Genomic DNA, 21436 nt, shown 5'->3' with positions numbered 1-21436 from the left:
CGCTAGAGGCAGAGCTCTCCCTACTCTCTCCAGCGCTTGGGGATGGGCTGGAACTTAAGATGGGAGGGACTTCCCTGTATCCCTTGTCCCTCACAGTACCGTAGCTGATTTCTGATTTTAACTCTTTAATATGTTTTTTTATTGTATGGCCGCCCACAAAAAGGGTCTTCTCTGTAGCAGCCCCTAAACTGTGGAGCTCCTACCCCACAGAGGTGCACCTGTCACCTTCATTATACAGCTTTTGACATTTGAGGTGTAAATTTTTAGGCGCCACCTTAGTTGTTTTAAAGTGTTTGTAATATTGTGCTCTAATGTTGGGTGTTAATGTAACCTGCCCTGGAACCACAGGCTGAAGGTAATAAAAATTTAAACAGTGTACAATTGTTGTGAGCAGCTCCATTTTTTAAAAAAAATAATGAATCGCAGTGTGTATATATTTTTATGAATAAATAAAATAAAAATGTTGTAGAGCAGCAGGAAGGAGACTGGAGTAACCAATGCCTTCCCTTTTGATCCCTCTTGGCAGAATGGAGATTACAACAAGCCGATCCCAGCTCAGTACATGGAGCATCTGAACCACGTTGTCTCTGGGGCCGGCGCCTTCTACGACCCCACCAAGCCCCAGCAGTGGGTGAGCAGCCAGGTCCTTCTCTGTAGGAAGTGCAACAACCATCAGACCATGAAGATTAAGCAGCTGGCGTCCTTCACTCCCAGGGAGGAGGTATGAACTGATCTCGGGACTCAAAGCAGCCCTTCATTTTAAGATTCTGGTACTTAACCTTCTTTAAGGCCATAAACCCACAAAAGGGGAAGCTCAACCCAGGAGACAAATGCAACCCTATGGATCAGGCATCCCCAAACTTCGGCCCTCCAGATGTTTTGGACTACAATTCCCATCTTCCCTGACCACTGGTCCTGTTAGCTAGGGAGTTGTAGGCCAAAACATCTGGAGGGCCGCAGTTTGGGGATGCCTGCTCTGGATCCTTTGTGGTTGTTCACATTGTTCTATTTCATGCACACACCATACTTTTAAATGTACTGTATACATTTAACATCCCCACCAAAAATTGTGGGAGCTGTAGTTTGTGTGTGATTTCTTTCATGGAAAACTTATAATTCAGCGACCGATTAAAATAAAGAGGAAACAATACAGTTGCATTAAAATTACACACAAAAGGATGCAGCTTTACATTGCTGCATTCACACTCCCTCGGAAAAATAATTATTATGGATATTGGGGTGGAGGTAGCAACATGCCCTTTCCTTGCTTTTCTTTTTTCCTAAAGATTTGCTTTGTTAATAACTATCAAGATGTTGTCCTCAATGTCTTACGGTATTCTCACTTGAAGTTGAAAAGTTATTAAGAACAAAGAGTAGCCCATTTCACAGGAGGCTTTTGAATATTGTTATTGTGAGGGGGTTACTTTAGAGTAGTCGCAGCGCACCTCTGTGACAGTTATCATTTTATCTAAAATGAATTTTAGTTTATGAATCTAAACTCTGACTGCATACATCTGCACCATACATTTCAAGCTTCCCCACCCAAAAATATTATTATTATTATTATTATTATTATTATTATTATTATTATTTACCGGTATTATTTATACCCCGCTCATCTGGCTGAGTTTCCCCCACCACTCTAGGCGACTCCCAATCGAGTGTTGAAAACAATACAGCATTAAATATTAAAAACTTTCCTAAACAGGGCTGCCTTCAGATGTCTTTTAAAAATAGGATAGCTGCTTATTTCCTTGACATCTGATGGGAGGGTGTTCCACAGGGCGGGCGCCACTACCGAGAAGGCCCTCTTGTCTGGTTCCCTGTACTAACCTCACTTTTTGCAGCGAGGGAACCGCCAGAAGGCCCTCGGCTGAACAATGGGGGTGGAGACGCACCTTCAGGTATACAGGACCGAGGCCATTAAGGGCTTTAAAGGCCAGCACCAACCCTAAAAAAAATCATATAAAAAATCTTAGGGAATGTGTTCTTCCTATCAGAGCTGCGACTCCCTGCATGCTTGAACTACAGTTCCCAAGACCAGGACTCTTGGGGAGGGAGGAAGCCATGTTCTTTAAATGCATGGTGTGTGTATACAGCCACAGTCTGAATTTGGAATGCCCTGGAAGTATCTTCTGCTGCTGCCTTCTCGTCCTACCCCCTTTGTCTCTCTTACCTTCCCCCCCCCTGCTTTCATGTGTCACTGCCTTCCCCACTCCAGCCAGTAAACTCCAGGTGGTGACATCTTTGAAAATGCCTGCCCCACTTATTTCAGGTGCCATGGCAACCAGGGTAGCAATGGCAAGACACGGGCAGGCTTTCCCCATCCACGACTTAACACAAGAAGCTTTTTGTCTGGTTGGAGGGTGCCTTGCGGGGAAAGTGGGCTTGCATGGCTAAGCGCATGGGGAACCTTTTTCCCCTTAGTTGAGTTTCTGGGGGACGTATGATTGAGAGGGAATTGAATCTAATGCTGGTAGTTCTTAGGCCACATTCACACAACACATTTTAAAGCACTATTATGCCGCTTTAAACAGCTGAATCCAAAGAATCCATTTGTTAAGGGAGTTGAGAGTTGTTAGGAGACCCCCGTTCCCCTCACAGAGCAAAAATTCCCAGAGTTCCTCAGGAAGAGGGTTTTATTGTTAAGCCATTCTGGGAATTGTCCCTCTGGGAGCGGGACAGGAGTCTCTTAACATCTCTCAGAACTCTTTAATAAGCAACAGCTCCCATAATTCTTTGGGAGAAACCTTGGCTGTTTCAAGTGGTATCATAGTGGTTTAAATGTGTGGTCTGAATGTGGTCATGCTCTGACTTGGTAGGATGTTGTTCCCTGTGTTGTATACAATAAGACCCAGCAGAAAAATATTGATCCATCAGTGAAATTTAAAATGGCCCAGGACAGTGGTTCACAAACTTTTTCTCTGGGCCACACTTTCAGAATAAAAATTTGCTCGTACCACACTGAATTTTTTTATTGATAAGAAATACATTGGAAAACGAAAAGAAACAACTCTTAGCACTGATTGATTAATAACACGGAACACCCAGAAAATATAAATTAATGCAGCTAAATAAGAATATGGATTATTCCCAAAATATAATTTTAAATGAGCCTCTTACACATGTATCATAATAATGTATACATGAAATTCATACTTATTTAGTCATGTTCTGGATCACCACTAAGGAATGTCCTCAGTTTCACTTGAATGTCCTTCAGTTTCACTTGATACTCTTGCTTTCTTTTTGAAAAGATAGCTATCCCTTTTCTGCAAGAAAATAATATTTTTATACTATACCATACTTCACTACACTGAAATGTTTAAATGTTTCCTTGAGTGTCTTTGAATCTCCCTGCCCACACCAATGTGGTGTGCCACACCTTTTGAGAACCACTGGCATAGGAGTTTTAAAAGCCTGAGATGGTGGGGATCAAGGCTTTTTCCCCCAGTTGGAACTCACCATTGCCATTATAAGAGAACAAGGGAGGCGTTCGTGGTGAGTTCCGGCACCTCTTGTTCTAGAAAAATAGTACTGGTGATGATGTTTTCTGCCTGGTACCTATGTTCCTCTCTTCTGCTTCTTCTCTAACAATGAGGTAGCAGAGATAACTCCTGAAATGGGAGCATGTGTAGGGTGCTCTTTTTCTGGTGGGGATTGAAGCCGGAAGTGTCTCCGCTTGCAGAGCATCTCCTGTCCCAGCTAAGCTTCTGCTCCTTCTTCCGGGCAGGGCAAGTACGACGAGGAGATTGAGGTGTACAAGCATCACCTGGAGCAGACCTACAAGCTCTGCCGCCCTTGCCAGGCCGCAGTGGAGTACTACATCAAGCACCAGAACCGGCAGCTCCGCGCCCTGCTGCTTCGGCACCACTTCAGCCACCGGAAGACAGACAAGACCTACATGCAGGTGAGGGAGAAGGAACATGAAGGAACGTCTGTTGATTGGGGGTGGGCGGGGCACAGCACTTGGGCAGGAAGTGACAGCTGTTCATTGGGCAGGGCATCATGTTTGAACCCAGAAGAGGATGGAAACACAGCGATGGTGGAATCTGAATCATGCATTTATTTTTAAATCGTCATATTTTCTCTTAAGTAGGGCTTTCCGATCCAGCACACTTTTCTCATTCTCTGTTTCTTTACACCAGGCCTTCTCTCTTCTCCCCATTTTTCTGCCACTGAATTTTCTCTTGCGCTTATTTTGCCACCCATGTGAAAATTGGACCAAGGGCTGCATGAAATTAGGGGTGAGGCTGCAAGTTGCCAACCATTACGCTACATCACATTTTAGGGTCATATGTGACCTGTTTCCTATGCTATGCCACAGTTCAGTGTTACATGGGACCTGGGTCATATGGTACATCACAGTTTAGCATTACATGCGACTTGGGTCACATCACCTTTCCAGTGGTTTAGAAGCCTACCTAGAATGCAAGCATTTCTTGCCTGTTAGCTCAGAAGTTGCCAAGAGAACCAGCTTGATCCCGCACAGTTGCGTTCCCTTCCATGTAGGTATAAAGACGACTCACACAGCCTGTGCTGTAATCTTGTGATTCTGAAGGTTCTTCTCTTCCCCTGCAGAGTTTTTATGCTGCGGCTTCATCCACCACCACAGCCACAACCACGCCGGCCCAAGTGATTGCTCTCCGGTTCCTGGCCTTCCTCAGCTGTGTTGTTCTCGTCATGATGGCCTTGTACGGGTCGGGCAACCCGTTCTCCCCTGAGCATGCAACAACTCCTGCTCCGGCAAGCCCCGGGCCAGTGAGGAACGACACTGGCTCATCGCCACCAGCAGTGCCGCCACCGGGCAACGGCACTCTCCTGGAAGTCCTCAGCTGGCAGGAAGTGACCCGGCTGTTGCCAGAGCAAGTCGTGGAGACTCTGAGAGTGGCTTGGTCTTACGGGAAGAACCACCAGATCGCGGTGGTCGTCCTTGGGCTTCTGACGTGCTCCTTAGCCATGCTGCTGGCAGGACGGATTAGGTATGGGGGATTTGGGGGGGTTAATTATTTTATTCGTGGCACTTATGTACTGCTTAATTATGAATTATACATTTTATGAAATAAAAATGTCCCAGACATGTAGACTGTTGATGTGTGTTTTAATCTTTTTTAAAAAGTTTATTGCCGGTTTTTATCTTTTGAATATTTTCAAATTGTTTTCTTTACTGATAATTTTATTGTTTTATTCTCTTCATAAACCGGTTTGACGGTTTTGTAAGCGGTGTGTGTAAACTTTATGAAATAAATTATTAACGTTTCTAAGCATTGTATGTAGAAGCCATACAGAGAAGAAAGCAACGATAACAAAATCACCATAAAAACCATAAAATGCTCACCTTTTAAAATCCTTGCTGGAGTAAGACAGTCACATTTCCTGAAGATCCTTAACTTTTTTAATTGGAAACAGGTTTATTTTCTTCTCTGCATTGCAGCTTGTACAGTCCTTTTTTACTAGATTTTCTACCTGGCTGTGTGTCTTTGCAGCTGCAGTCAAAACTGACTTTTGCATTTAGTTGGCATGTTAATTACGTTCAAAAGAGGAAACCCATCTGTTAATCAAACACTGGGGATTTAGAAAGCAAAAGAAAGGGGGCTGCTGGTTAAAGGAACCCTTCCCCCACCATGGGAATTGGGAGACCAGCAACATCTAGGGGGCACAGGTTCCCCACCCCACTTCTAAAAGGATGGTGGAGTCTTAGGATTGTGGCCAACACTCTACCTGCTCAGAGTGGACCCATTGAAATGCATGGACCTTAGCCACGGCCGTTGATTTTAGTGGGTCTTTGAGTAGGACCAGTGTTGGATACAATCCAGCACCTCCCTGTGAGTGTTTCTGTTCAATATATGTGTGTATTATATGATGTATTAATTTACGGGTTGCCTTTCACATATGTTTCAAGTTGACTTAAACCAAAAACAGCTAAAGGAACAACTTAAAAAAACAGCTTGAGTACGAAACTCAGATATATAATCTAGGCGCCAAATAGGTCCTTAAACCATGGTAACAGTCGCCAAAATGGAATGTCTAGTTTCCATTTTGGGGTAAGGCGGCTCTGAAGTCTTATTTTTCAAACAATGAACTGGCTCTGATTGATTCTCAGTTAAACATCTGGCTAGTTCAGATGGCAATCTTCAGCTAGATTAAGAGCTTTGAGAATGTAAAGAAAAGTCACTTGATCCAGGGACAGCCCACATATATATTGGCCTGTTCCAACCTCTTTTTCTTAATGGTGACTGCTCCTGCTCAGGCTGCCTAGAAAAAGCATTTTGGTTCCAGAAATTCATTCTGATTGTACAGATAAAACATAACTGATAGAATTCTACAGGATGGGGCATTAACGTGTGAAAACAGTCCAGATTCAATGATCCCCAGACAGTGGATTTCAGGCTCCATCCTGGCACCCAGTTATCTTCAAGTGGTCACAAGAGGTCAAAAGACAGGTGCAAAATGTGCTTGGCTCTTGCCTAATTTTGCACACTGCATGCAGCTGGAAAAGCTTGTAGAAACAGAAGTGTTATTGTTTCTGAAATGTACAGATAAAGGGGTGCCTGCTGTATCTCAACAGGTGCTGTTCCACAGATTGGGGCAGCCACCCAGAAGGTCCTGCTCCGAGTTGCTATGGAGTAGGCCTGAATGGTCTCTTCCCCCTCCTTCCAACCTTGGTTCTTACTGCATGTTGTAGCCAATGGAGGCTGGTTTTTAAACTCTTTCCCCCCCCCCAATGTTTCAGGCTTCGCCGGATCGATGCCTTTGCCTCCATCCTGTGGCTCCTGGTGATGGGCTTCCACTTGGCAGAGCGCTACCTGCAGGCAGACACCCCCAGCTGGCTCGACACAGCCAAGTTCGGCACCACCTCGCTGTGCTGCCTGGTGGGCTTTGCGGCTGCTGTGGCCACCCGGAAACCAACGGGCCAGCGGAGACCCCGGCCCCGAAGGTCAGAGCCAGAACAGTGACTGTCGGGGGTGGGACAAATACCCTGAAAAATCCAAGCCTTCAAATTCACTGCTGCTGGCGCTCCTCTTTTCTCTCCCTTCCTCTCTCTTCCTCCCCACCCCCTTTTAATTTTGTTTTAGGTTGCTTCTCTCCCCCACACACTTTCTTCCCTCCTTTCTTATTATACCTTTAAGAAACTGTGAAGCGTCTTCCTTCTCCCAGCTGGCTTTAGCACAATTGCAGACCTCTCCCAGTTGCACCAGTACTCCTTCATCCTCCTCCATCTAAATCCCAGACGCTTCCAAAACAAATCACACTCTGTGAATTGCTCCGCTCTGTGTGAATTGCCCCATAACATGTCGTCCATCTTGGTTTTTGTTTTTATTTGGAGGTGGGAAGGCTCTCTTATTTCCTTTTTTGTGGTGTGTGTACCACCAGCTATTCACAGTGAGAATCCCCGTGTGTTATCTCAACTCAACTTACTTGCCATCAGTGCTGCAGACTCTAAACCAGTTTGAAATGGGTTTTGCTGTTATGTCTTCCCTCAATACTCTGAAGAATTTTGTGTGCACATGCATTTTCTTTTTGAAATTTTTGCGAGTGTCGAGAATCAGTAGTTGGCGACCCTTTAGAACCAAATCGTATTTCCCAGGATTCCTTGTTTGGTTGGGAGCTGTGATGGTTCCAACTTGATTGAAACTAGTTTAAATGTATAGTGTAGGCATGCTTTAAGGGGTTAGGTCTGCTTGGTGTTTTGGAGTTTCTAATTTTTATACTGATGTACATTTACATAACAATGCTACATAAATAGTGGAGTGGACTTGAAGTGGCTCTAAACTGGACTCCCCCCGCCTTCCTTATTCTCAATTAACAGCATGTTGCTGCTTGTGTCTTTTTAATTTCTGAGATAATGGGGCGTGTGTGACTTAATTAGCAAACAGCAACAAAACACCCTCTTTTGATTTCAGTTCAAGTTGCGTTGTGCTAATATTTGTTTAATGCATGGCCACTTTAGCCTCTCTCCCCCCCCCCAGTCTTCTCCCCTCCCCCCCCGAAAAGCCCTGCCCTTAAGCCTTAGTTCCAGCCATCCTGGGATCCAAAGTGGATCAGGATGCTTGTCGTTCTGTCAAAGACAGTGACATCAGCCACACTGTGATGCTGATTTTTAAAGGGGGAAAGGGCGCAGTGATGTTGGCAGCTTCCTGTACGCTGAGCCAGCCGAAATGAGCCAAGAACCCTTCCTTTCTGCTTCTTATTCCCGTCTACAATGATGTCTGCCAAGAATTCAGTGCTCAAACAATAGGGTGCCTGGCTGAGTCTCTTCCATTCACTGAAAGTCCTGCGTCTCTTTATTGAACATATCTCTGCCTTATTTGCTGGTATGGAGTTGTACGTCATTCTTTTTTAAATATATATTTTTTATTTCATAACGTTTATACACTGCCTGATTGTAAAATAAAAAGGCTCAAAACAGCTTACAAAAAGGTAAAAAGAGTTAAAACTATTTAAAACCTACGAAATAATCAGTGATGAGCTAAAAACAGATTAAACACCTGGCAGCAATCTGGGTAGGCTTGTCTAAATAGAAACATGTTTAACAAGTGCTGAAAAGACTGCAGCGAAGGCGTCTGTTTGGTGTCAATAGGCAGGGAGTTCCAAAGTGGGTGCCGCGAAACTAAAAGATGAGTTTCTTGCAAATACAGAACGGGTATTATGTGGCACCTGGAGCAGTGCCAGTTCTGCACTGGCATTTTTAAATATAACCTTGCTTTTAAAAAAACTATACTTTACAGCACACATCACACACAAACTCCCAGGGATGGAGTCTCTGTGGCACCCACCCAATCCAAGGGCTTGATCAGCCCTCTGCTGTTTGCCTTTAGCAAAGCTACATCAGAGCACTCCTGTGACCCTCATGAGTTGTCTCTTGGCAGCTTTTCCTGCTAAAGTAGTGATGTTCCTAATCCTGTAAGACAACAAAGAAGGATCTCTAGGGATGTTTATTATCATTGTTATTTGATTCCTTCACCGTAAGGTGACCCCAGGTGGGGTTAAAACAATTGTTTTTTTAAAATAACAAGATTGAAATTGGTTGAAATAATTTACAGTCGGAAAGAGAGTGTGGACCCTAAATATATATTTGTTGCAGCAACTTACAGAACAAGTTTTAAATTCTTACAGTAGACTATTTCAGCTTTCTCCTTCCCATCAGTTGCTCTGATAAGTGATGCTATTTCCAAAGGTGGTGGCTACAGAGCCTTGAAGATAGAATGCTCAGAAGGCCTTCATTTGCTATTAGAATGTAAGGTTTCTGGGTTTTTCTGTCACTATAATAGATGTGTAGTTTCAGTGACTAGCTGCATCCCACCAGGACAAACTTGTCTGAAGTGCCATTTGATGCTTTAATTGCTATATTTCTTCCAAATAGTATCTGGTGTCAGAGGCCAGGGTGAGGAGGTGCATTGTCGGCCTACGCTGAAAGCGAGGAAAGTGCCCATTGCAACTCTGTATGAAGTTGCTGCAGTGCTTGTTCTGAAAACCTTCCAGGGTTTTTATTTTTAATTGTGGACCGCGCCCTCGATAGACTGATGACCTTTAATGTCGTATTTGTGGTTGTTTATTACCAGATTGGTTCACAGCTTGAGTGGGAAGGCTCTGCACGCGTTTTACAGTCTTTCTATTTATAATATTTTAGCTTTCTCCCTTGAAGGAACACTCACACAGTGTTCCCCTTTTTATCTGCCACAGAACTCAGGCGTGTTGTTTACCTTCCACAGAACACGCTTAAGGCAGAGATTTCCAGACTTGTTCCAAATCTGAAATTTGTCTTCTAAGCAATCTCGTTTGTCTGTGGCTGGCTGCAGGGGATCATAGAAAATATTCTGCGATATGCGCACACCATTCATTGAGGCGGGAGCCGGTTAGGGCTTCTTTACGCCAGCTGTGCTGTGATTGCATGAGACTTAACACCATTCTCCATGGCTTCGTGTTGCAAGGGAAGAAGGGGTAATAGATTGGAGTGGCCATCCTAGAGGGAAGCTTGTCTTCCACTATTGAAAAACAATAATCAAAATACATCAGAACACTTTTAGCACCATGCACTGAAATCTAGTTTGCCCTGACAGCAGGATCCCCTGCACTTAGCTTCCAAAGACCTGTTTGAACAGGAGGATCTTAGCCTGCCAGCAGAATGATAACAAAGAGGGAGCCAGGCTAACCTCTCTTGGGAGGGAATTCTGCATTGTAGAAGCAGCCACCGGAAAGGCTCCCTCTCTTTCTCGTACTTCTGATGTTGATGGGTCTGAGAGAAGGCACTCACCTGAGTATTTTAGCATTGGGCAGGTTTGTATAAGGAAATAGGATCTTTCAGGTAGCCTGGGCTCAAGCTATTATTCCTAGCATGATGAATTTTATTCTTTATTGCTGTTCTTTAACCTTTGCATGTTCCTCTTTTTTTCATGTGTGTGGTTGGTGTGGGGGCTGCTATTATACTTTACCCTAAACACGTTATCCTCTATCTCTACTTTCTTTCTCTCCCTTCTTTCCGGCAGTGTGTATTTGTGGCTCAATGGATGGTGCTTCCCTTTGCTTTTTAAAAACCGCTTTAACTTTGGTTGTTGTGTTTTTTTAAAAATAGCCTGCTTTTGCAAACAGGAAACATTTTTTTATTTCTTTTGCCATTGCATGAAGGCTGGCGATTGAATTTAGCCTCATTAGCCAACATGATTATTTATTCTCTAATATTATTATATTAAAAGCGTATTTAACAGAGGCAAATAGCTTCCTTTCTTTTAAAAGCTCTTCTTTTTTTAAAGTCACAAAAATAGAAGGTAGGTTATAGGGGAATGGGGTGTGTGTCATATAAACAGTTTTTCCTTCTCTGAATACTACTTACGGTAAGGAAAAGTGTAGCCGTTATTGCCTTGTTCCCCCTGGAAAAAAAAAGCTTGATAAAACCTGACTTTGAAGGAACAGTGTCTAGTTCTGAAGGGTGTATATGTGTGAATATCAATCTGTCTTCTGTGAAATTCGCTAGGTTCTATGATGGAATGGCACTATGGGTTAAACCACTGAGCCTAGGGCTTGCCAATCAGAAGGTCGGCAGTTCGAATCCCTACGACGGGGTGAGTTCCCGTTGCTCGGTCCCAGCTCCTGCCAACCTAGCAGTTCGAAAGCACATCAAAGTCCAAGTAGTTAAATAGGTACCACTGGCGGGAAGGTAAACGGCGTTTCCATGCACTGCTCTGGTTCGCCGGAAGCGGCTTAATCATGCTGGCTACATGAGCCGGAAGCTGTACGCTGGCTCCCTCGGCCAGTAAAGCGAGATGAGCGCCGCAACCCCAGAGTCATCCGCGACTGGACGTAATGGACAGGGGTCCCTTTATGATGGAATGGGGACCCCGGTGTGTGCATTTTTCTTTCAGTAATTGCAAAGGAAGCTGCCTTATACAGAGTCAGACCCTTGATCCAGGGATTGAACACGGGACCTTCTGCATGCAAAGCAGATTCTTTACCGCTGAGCTATGGCAAATCATGGTTTGCAGTTCTGGGCTGCCAGGACATTGCAAAGTGTCCATTCAGAGCCCTGCTAAACCATCATCAAGCTCCCTGGCCCATGACTGATAAAGAGCATCCTGCAATCCATTACTGAGATGAGAAGACCTAAGGCTAAAAAGGGCATGCTAGCCACATGCTTTCTGTGGTCTTAATGTGTTCTTGCTGTTGAACATGTGTTGCAGCCCTCTGAGTAACCTCAGCAGGGGAGTTCTAGTATGGTCTAAACTTCAATGGAAACGTGAAATGTGAATTATGGGCTGGCTCAAGCCTTCTAGCGTGTTTCATACTCTTGGAAAGCAGCCCTGTTTAATGTAGCTGTGGGGTTGGACTAGATGACCCTTGGGGATTCCTCCCAACTCTACAATTCTATCACTTTGCCTGAAGAGAGGAGGGCATCCTTGAATGGTTACCTCTCCCACTTGCTCCACTGGGCAGGTCCTTATGCAAATTAGATGTCATTGCTTCACGTAGGACAGGAACATCACTCCAGCCCCTTCCTTCCTGGCTCCCCAGCGCAGGTTGAGTGACAGAAGGCATATGTCACCCTTGTATTTTGAGGATATATTTACAGGAGCATATCCATTCAGGAAAATGGTTCGGCCTGTTTGGAGGACTGCTAGCCCTATCACTAGGAACGCTATCAAAGCAATACGAAATGACACCTTGTGGTGGATATGTGCGAATGCATCCCAGTCTCTTTCGAAATTCCTTTCTGGTAGGCAAGTGGGTTTCTGATATGGACCTGGGACTGTGGCATGGAGTGAGGGAGCTATTTATCTCTCCCCCAGCCTTACCCGACACAAAGGAAAAACATTCTGCAGTAGCAAAGACATAAATGTACCTTTGTTACCAGGACAAGCAGCAGGTGGGGGGGAGGGGGCAGCGGCGGGTTTCATCGGGAGAACAGCACAAGGAGGAAGAATTAATACTCTCCTCCTCCTGTGCCACATGATTCTGGATTGGAGCCCCTCACTGCTGTGATCAGATTCTCTTTTTAAAAAAGAGAATGCACCCATAAACCTCTGTTGCAATGTGGTGTCTAACCCTAAAAGAGGTTATGGGAAAGCTGTAGACCTACCAGGTGTCGTTGGACTTCAGCTCTCATCGCTTTCAACCATTGGCTGTGCTTGCTGGGGCTGATGGGAGTTGGAGTCCAACAACATCAAGAGGGCCACAGGTTCCCCATCCCTAAAACCTGTGTCTGTGTGGGTGCGTGCGCGTGTGCATTAAAAGTTGCTCTTTAATACATTGTGAATGTTGCAGGAAAACAACTGAAAAACAGGCTTCCTTGAGTTATACTCGCCAAGTGGATCTGAGCCATCACACTGGAAGGTTCTGATTTCCTGGTGGCTGCCGGGAAGGGCATGAGAACCTGCTGCATGGTGGCCCTGACCGAGAAGGTGGCAGCGTTCAAACAATCCATACCTCGGCTTCTTAAGTCTGACCAGGCTCTCTTCCTTTTCACTCCTCTCTTTTGCTGCAGCAAAACCACAGTCAGAAGCCTCTTACTAGCCACAGTTTCCTAGTTTTCTTTTTCCTTTCGAACCAGGAAACCGTGGTTACCCGCTTCAATATAAGCCAAGGATATTTAAGCCATGGCTTGAAGTTGTTTTTCACAGCTTGGCTTGCTTCAAAGGTACATAGTTATCTCGCCCAGATAACTATGGGCAAAGGTCAGGTGTGGGCCTCCAGATGTAGCTGAACTCTCAACTCCTCATCAGCTGGACCAGCAAGTATGGTCAGTGGCCTGGAAGAATGGGAGTTATACCGTAGTTCCTAACTACATCTGTAGACCCAACAATATCTGGAGGATCAAAGGTTCTGCACACCTGACTGATCAAATCGTGGGAAGGGAAGAATGAGCAGGCTTGCACATGAGAAAATGTAAAATGGATACTCTCCGGGTGAATGGTATTGGAGTGATCCTGCGTCACCTATGATCCAGAGACATTTTTTGCATGATTTGGAATGGGGATATAAACTCACATTACTTCCATTCATCCAAAGTTTCCACACCTCAGCCAGGTGCCGGGGGGTGGTCTTTCTCTTCTTCCTTCCCCTTTCTCAATTTGGTCCGGATTCCCTTTGGGCTAAAAAGGTGCAATTCTGCTGCCCCACACTGATTTGTGCCTCAAGGTGCATGTGTCCCCTTCGGTGTGAGTTTAGCTTTCCTTTTCTCCCCTTCCTCTGCAAACCCAGAAGATTTGTGAGCACATAGCATATACCTCACTCAGCACTGTACACTGTCCCATGATCAACTTGATGTGTCTTTATTATTATTATTATTATTATTATTATTATTATTATTATTAGCTTTTTTAAAAATCTCATATTTTATGTAGCATAACTGTGCCTCATTGTTCAGTAACACACTTATCATTGTTGTAAACACTACTTGAACTGCCAAGTTTTGAAAAATAAAGGGCTCCTTAGCCATAAACCTTTTCAAAAAGCGCTTTTGACTCCACATCCTTCTTTTTTGTTTGTTGCCTTCCTTTCACTGCTCCCACTCCTTGGCAGTTTTGCGTTGCTGAGTTCAGGGATGTTTTAAAGGGCTTCTTTCCCGTTTTTCTTGGCTGCCAGTACTGCAGGTGGGGCAATTTGTTCTAATCGCCAACAGAGAAATTGTAGTACAGAATCAATGAATCTTGAAACCCAGCCCCCAATGCACCATGAGGACTAGTAACAGAGAGCAAGCCAGACAATAGGAAGCCAGCGTAATCTGCGTCAAGGTAAATTATGCTGGTCTATTTTATGCCTGTTCCAAATTCTGTTCAGGAGTGGAGCTACTGGCAGCCGAGCTGGCCCAAGCCTGGCAGAAGGGTGGGGGGAAGCCTTTAAAATAAAGTTTGACTTCTTCCACCTTTTTTTTCTGGTGCAACTTCTGTGTTGCTAGGTCACATGACTGAGCTGAAGGGAGTTTGGAACGGGTACAACTCCCACTTCCACAAAACATCAGTCTTTTGGATTTGCCCCTGGTGTCCTGGCGAAGGCCAACCTCAGCCAAAGATTTGCCTCTTTCCGCCTCTGCTCATTCTAGCTGATCTCGGATTTGAATGTCTCCCCAACTTGTTCCAAAGTGAAAGCTCTTGGGATTTGAAAGGAATCTTTTTGACCAAGAAGCCTGAGGGATCCCTCAACCCCCTCAGAGGCTACCCAAGACCACCTCCTTTTTGTATATTCATAGAACCATAGAATTGTGAAGTTTTAAGGGACCCTGAGTATTATCTTGTCCAGCACCTGCAGTGCAGGAATATGCAGTTGTCCCATACGGGGATCGAAACTGCAACCTTGGCATTATCAGCACCATGCTCTAACCAACTGAGCTATCCAGCTCCATCCTTCAGACAAGAATTAGCATCTGCATTATGGATGATTTGGCTTTTTTTTAGTGGTATACTTCAATTTGCTCCTTAAAACTTACGTTTTGTTAAAAGTCTTTTCTTGGTACTAGATATTCCACCCTTCAAAAGAAGAAACTTTTGTATCCAGAAACAACCTCTCAGGCCCAAAAGCTCAAGATTCCCCTGAGAGATCCATTTGCCTAGCAGTGAATCTTGAGACCTGCTTTAACCAAATGTCTGTAGCTGTTGCTGAGCCCATGGCCTTCTGTGGGTCACTGCAACATGTGCTTTGACTAGTCCTTGCCTCTTATTCCACCCATCTTGCCATTCTTGTGATATTCTGCCTTCTTAAGAACCCCTCCCAAGCTTAGCTGCTGTTACAGATTCCTGGCTGGTGGAAGAGCTGACTCAGGGCAATGCTTGCATCTCTAAAAAATGTTTGTATACGGTCTTCTCTGCCCTTCAGAGCATCGTGCACACAGCATGTTAAACAAGGAGGTTTGTGGTTCTGCTGCAATCCTTCGTCTATCTGGTACCTTCTGGATGTTTTGGACTACAACTCCCATCAGCCATCTGTGACTGATGGGAGCTGTAGTACCCAAACATCTGGAGGGCCCCTGGATTCCAGAGTCTCATGGATGAGACACAGAAAGAGGAATTCAAATTGCAAAACCTAGGTCTGGCAAAGGATGAGTGTTTTTGTGTGCAAGAGAAGGGCCATGATCCTTCCAACCGAATCGTAGAATTGAAGAGTTGGAAGGGACCCCAAGGGTCATCTAGTCCGACCCCTGTAATGCTGGAATCCCAACTAAAGCATCCTCCCACAGCCCAATATCCATGGCTGGCATTAACAAACACTTCACTTTTGCCTTCTTTGAATATATATGGGACTCACAGAATCTGAGAATCTTAGGGGGGGGTGCAGTTCTTTCAAGGCCAAAGAGAGAGAGAAAATCTTCTGCACGCTTAATTTACTTTTTCCCAGCTTCCATGATCCAAATTATCTCCTGTGAAATCCCAACAGGCGATGGCTTCATCAACCATGGTTCTCCATCCCTCAAGATTAATAAGGTCTCTTCTACATTCTTTCTGAAAGGGGGGGGGGAGTCCACCTCTATTATTGCCATAAACGTTTCTCTTCTGCATCCAACAGCAGGAGACAGTCTGGGCTGCTTTCTGTGTTCTACAGCTTTGAATGGCGCCCCCCCCTCCCTGCCAGGATCCTCTTAGCCAATGGCCGCGAGGCATGCAGATGAGCCCTGATGACTGGCCTATCCATGATGCCGGAATTGGAATGCAAAGCAGGTCATAAGAGTCTTGCAAGTTGGCGAGTAGGGAGGGGGAGAAGTAGAGCATTTTGCAGCATTTAAAAGTGCATTTGTTAAAAATATATGAGGCAGCTCTCATCTCTCTTTTTAAAGTCCTGATAAGATTGAGCTACCATCCACACTGGAGCTGATGTGAAGTAAGCACAAATAGAGGCAACCCAGTTCTGTTTAGGTTTTCTGGTAAGCAAATCCTATTGAATTCAGCATGACTTACTTCAAAGTAAATGGGCATTTGCTTGTAGTTTCCAACAGTATGTTAACCTGATTTGTAAAAATGTTACGAGAGACATTGCACATATTTTTGTAAATCAAGAAAATCTTTAATTATAAAAAGAATTAAAAAAACAAAACAGTATGTTAACCTTACTGTCACAGTCTATTTGCAGAGGTGCACCCATCTATAAGCCACATATGTGAAGTCAAATGCTTTTCATGCATGAAAAGAACCCTTGGTTTTCGGGGGGGGGGGAATAAAATTACTTTAAGTCCTCTTTGGCACACATCCTTTTGATACGTAGCAGCAGGTAATGGCTTTGTTTTTGAAGCCATTCTGATGAAATTCCCCAACTGTTTTTCAATCCCCATGGTTCAGCCTTATAAATGGTGGCTCTTCTACTCCACCTCTCCGTTTTATCTTCCCAATGACTGTGCGAAGAATGCAACGAGCCTAAGATCACCCAGTGAGCTTCATGGCAGAGTGGAGTTTTTCCTGGTTTTAGGCTTCCAACGTTTGCAGTAGACATTCTAGCCAAGAATCTTCTCCTACAGAGAAGAGTTCCCAGAGTAGTTCTTTATATCCTAAAAAGTTTGCTCGATGCCTCTGTTCAGCTCTGGGATTTTTGACTAGGTTTTAACACATTTTTAGCTGCTGCAGATGCAACTGAGACAAAATCTGTGCCTAGGCTCCCTCTTCGCGCCTAGGTCGGTTTTTTTCCTTTTGTGCCATGTCTCTTAGGTTGTGAGCCTGAGGGACACAAGGGCTGTCCTGTCGTGGGTATTTGGGAGCCTTTTTCAGCTGAAGAGCACAACAAAAATGCCTTGTTGTCATAGCCATTTTGCCTTGTAACCACGAAGCTTTAATTAATGGGAAGGGGAAATCTTACGATGAGCGCCCATGAGCCACCGGGATTTTAGGAGGAACTGTGGCATGAGAAATGCACACACTGCAGGACGTGGGTGTAGTTCTTTGTCTGGGATTTGGACAGATGGATGGATGGATGATTGAGATCCCCAAAGACAAGGTAGGTGATGGAGGGCTTTCAGTTACCTGTATCAGCCCTTAGCAAATGATGTAACTTCTTATACTGCATGCACATGTATAAGAACATAAGAAACTGCCTTATACTAAGTCAGAGCATCCGTCCATTGCTAGCTCAGTACAGTAATGTCTTCATGGACCGCTATCTACTCTCCAGGGTTTTAGGCAGGAGTTTGTGCAGGAGACTGAACCTAGTACCTTCTGAAGGCAAAGCAAGTTTTCTACCACTGAGCTGTGGACCTTCCCTGAAAGTGTAGGGACACAGGAAATTGCCTTTGATTCCATCTAGCTCAGTATTGTCCTCACAGACCGGAAGTAGCTCTCCGGGATTTCAGGCAGAGCATCTCTCCCAGGCAACATTTGCCAGAAATTGAACCCGGAACCCGTTGCATGTGCTGCACTTGCTGAGCCTATTACAGATGACAGGGTACTTTGAGAACTTAAGAGGAGCCTGGTTGCTGGATCAGGCCAATGGCCCAAATAGGAAGCCTGAAAGCAGGTCCTGGGTGCAACAGGATCTCTTCCCCACTTGTGACTCCCAGCAACTGATATCCAGGGGCATACTGACATTGGAGGCAGGGCAATAGCCGGAGTCCGGGAGGGGGTGCACATTCTTAGATTCGTTGGCACAGGCTCAGTTCCCAAAATATTAATAGGCAAATAATCTCACCTGCAACAATGCCTCCTCAGTGTGGTTTTGCTGAATTTCAACCCTGCTATGGCAACTTTTCCCTTTCTACCCCATCTAGAACTTTGTCTCAGGTGCTGTTGGCCTCTTGAAATCAATAGGGATCATTTTGTCTTCCAGCCCTGCTGTGGAGCAACCATTATACTCCACCCCCCCACCCCCACCCCAGGATTGCAAGTAGCTGCACTCTCAGTTATTTAGCCACTTTTTGATCAAGGCAAGAGGAGGAGGAAGTGTCTTTGCATTCACTGTGGGGATGTATGTGTGTAGGGGCAAGAACTTTAAAAGCTTTGAAAAACAAAATAATGAGGACTAGAAGCATTTGCGTGTGTGTGTGTGTGTGCGCATTTTAATAATTTAGCCTTCTGGAAGTTAGGACCTCTATAATTATATTAGGAAAAACATGCAACATGTTCCTCTCTTTTAAAAGAATGGAAGATAGAGATTTTTGAGTCCTCTCAGACTAGAATCAGGCAGCTTTTCTGTTGATATTTTCAGCAGCATGGAGAGTATTGACATTTAGACCTCTTTCTCCCAATCTCTAGTTGTTTTCAAACCATTCAATGCAGCTGGGACAGGTCTTAACAGGGGCATTGATCTTAACATAAGAGTAGGGCATTCATGGTGCCACACAGGTAAATATCCCAATAGGATTTACCCTCTAAGTGTGTTGATTTGCTTTCTTTAAATGAAATTTCCTGATCACAGTATTGGGAACATTGTCTTCTACACCTTCACAAACCATTTTCATAAGTGTATGACAGCACAGCGGGATAGCTGCTGGTAAGAAAATGAGACTCTAATCTCAGGGTTGTGTGTTTTAGCCACGTTGGGTGAAAGATTCCTACGTTGCAGGGGCTTGGACTAGATGACTCTTGTGGTCCCTTCCAACTCTCATGTTTCTTTGTGGTCTGGTGTTGCTAAATGCTCGAGTTGTGAATCAGGAAATCTCTTGTTAGAATTAACAAGGTGGTCTTGGGCAAGCCGTTAATCATCTCAGCTTCTCATCAGACCTACCACCCAGCATTGTCGTAACAATTTTTTGAAACCCTTTACGATTAAAAGACATAATGGTGGTGATGAAAACCATCTAAAGGACATCAGCCCCAGCGTCACAGGCTCTCCATCCTTGGATTAAAGGGTCCTAGGAGCTGAAAGCACCACCCAGAAAGAAGGCTCCATGTTGTGTCTCTGCATGAGTGTCTGTTCTGACTTCCATTACTCTGAAGAACTACAGTGACTAGGGTTGTATCCTGAAGTTTCTATTGTCGCTGACAGGCTTGTACTCTATATTCCACCTATACCATGTTCAAGCATCATGTTACCACTTTAAACAGTCCTGGCTTCCCTCAAAGAATTCTGGGAGCTACCATTTGTTGTGTATGCTGAAAGCTGGTGAGAGACCCCCCCCCCCAAGTAGCTTCACACTCAATCCCAGGGATCTCTGGGAATTGTAACAGTGCAGGGAATTGCAGTATATCCTAACACCACAGCGCCCTTAAAACAAACTACAGCTCCCAGGATTCTTTTGGGGGAAGCCACGGCTATTTAAAGTGGTACCATACAGCTTTAAATAGTATGCTGTGAATGTGTCCCTACTCAAGAGTAGACCCAATGAAGCCAATAGGCATAGCTGACTTCAGTTCATCAGTTTCATTGAACCTGCGCCGAGGATACCTTTGTTGGATTATGACCCTAGTTCTTCAGAATACTGTCTCTGTGGGCTGATAATATACTGACATGGCAATAATTTCAACTGTGTACTAAACTGCTCTGTGAAAATGGTTTTGCAGTGGACTGAGCCTACCAAGTGAATAGCCCTTTCGGGTCTCTCGTCCACAGGTACCTCTCTGGGGATGGTTTCTCTCCATTTCCATACGGCGTTGATCTTGGCTTTCCGTCACCTCCTTCTTCTCCCTCCATCTTCATCCCGACTCCTCCCAGCATGCTTCCACTGACCAGCCAGGCACTGTTCCGCTCACCGCGCCGAACTTCCTCTTCCTCTCTCCCTGGAAGGCTGAACCGGGCCCTATCTCTGGGCACCATCCCTTCTCTGGCCCGAACCGGTAAGATCATAAAAGAGGCAAGGCAATAGCCACAAGCCAAAGCATTTCTTTATTTGATTTCGCAGTTGCACCCCACTTTTGCAGCGATGGAAGTTGAGCCCAAGGCAGCCCCCGCAGATCATTAACAACAGCTTCAAAAATGAGTAAAACATTGCCCCCCCCAAAATATCTTTCAAGGCAGTTCCAAGACAGATGCAAACCGGGAAAGATCTTCCACCTTAAAAACCTTGCTGGAAGAAGAGGAAGGCTTTTCATAGGGCCTAAGAGATGGCACTTGTCTAATATTCAAGGGGAGGAGATTCCAGATGGCAGAAGCCTCCACACTAAAGGCCTGCTTCCTACTTTGTGCAGAACGGGACTCCTCATAAGGTGGTACCGTATCTGCAGGACGCCCTCGCCTGCAGAGTTCTATCATCGGCTAGGCATATAAAGGGGTGAGAGGATCTTTCGGGTATCCTGGTCTTGAGTTGCATAAGGGGTTTGTGCACCAGAACCTTGAGATTGCCCTGCTAGCTAATAACTGACTACAGAGACCACAGGACTGATGCAGCTGCAGGTGTGTGTCAGAAGACGTCTGCTCGGTGCATGACAGTACAGATGCAGATCCACAAAGGGATGGGCACCTTCGACATGCTCTTTAGCTGCGGTTCCTGCATTGTAAGGGGTTGGGCCAGATTATCCTTGTGGTCCCTTCCAACTTTTAACGTTCTATAATCCTGTAATGTTTTCCTGGCAGCTTGGGACAAGCTTCGGGGCTGTGGGTAGGAGAAGGAAAACAGAAGGATCTTTTGAGCAAAAGGGCTTTAGGAGAAAAACAGGAGGGAGCTGGGGGTGGGCCGAGGGAGAAATGCAAGATGGATACGGAACGAGAAGCGCTCCTAACGCTTTTCGGAAACCGGCAGCTTAATGGGATTCCTTTTCGTAGTTGCTGGGTTTGATTTTCTTACTCCTGGCTTGACGCAACATCTTCTCTCAACGTGTGTGTGTGTGTGTGTGTGTGTGTGTGTGTGTGTGTATACTGCACAACCACCCTCTGCGGAAAGCTTCTCTGGATAAAATCGATACAGTCATCTCATCCCTGTCTGGAAAGACCCAACTTCATTGGGTGGGGTCTGCAGAACAGCTATGTCATCTTAAGTTGAACTTCCATTTTCAGGCGCAGTCTACCTCAGCACTAGGAACTGGGGAGACAAAGTGCCAGATGCCTTCCTATCCTGATTTGGGGCTTTCTGGCCATGCAGGAGATGGGATCCTAGACT

At 45.0% G+C, this 21436-nt stretch overlaps 1 protein-coding gene across 1 annotated transcript in view; it reads left to right on the top strand.

Annotated features, from left to right (window-relative positions):
• Positions 1–21436, top strand: part of TMEM201 (transmembrane protein 201) — a 44283-nt gene that overhangs the window by 14465 nt on the left and 8382 nt on the right. The window contains exons 3-7 of the mRNA XM_035118993.3: positions 527–721; positions 3734–3910; positions 4582–4982; positions 6734–6937; positions 19954–20177. Of these exons, the coding sequence (XP_034974884.2) occupies positions 527–721; positions 3734–3910; positions 4582–4982; positions 6734–6937; positions 19954–20177 (1201 nt within the window). The remainder of the gene's footprint in view (positions 1–526; positions 722–3733; positions 3911–4581; positions 4983–6733; positions 6938–19953; positions 20178–21436) is intronic.

This window comes from Zootoca vivipara, chromosome 6, assembly GCF_965207765.1.
Source record: "Zootoca vivipara chromosome 6, rZooViv2.hap1.1, whole genome shotgun sequence".
Taxonomy (NCBI): domain Eukaryota; kingdom Metazoa; phylum Chordata; class Lepidosauria; order Squamata; family Lacertidae; genus Zootoca; species Zootoca vivipara.
This window is presented reverse-complemented; position numbering and strand designations above follow the sequence as displayed.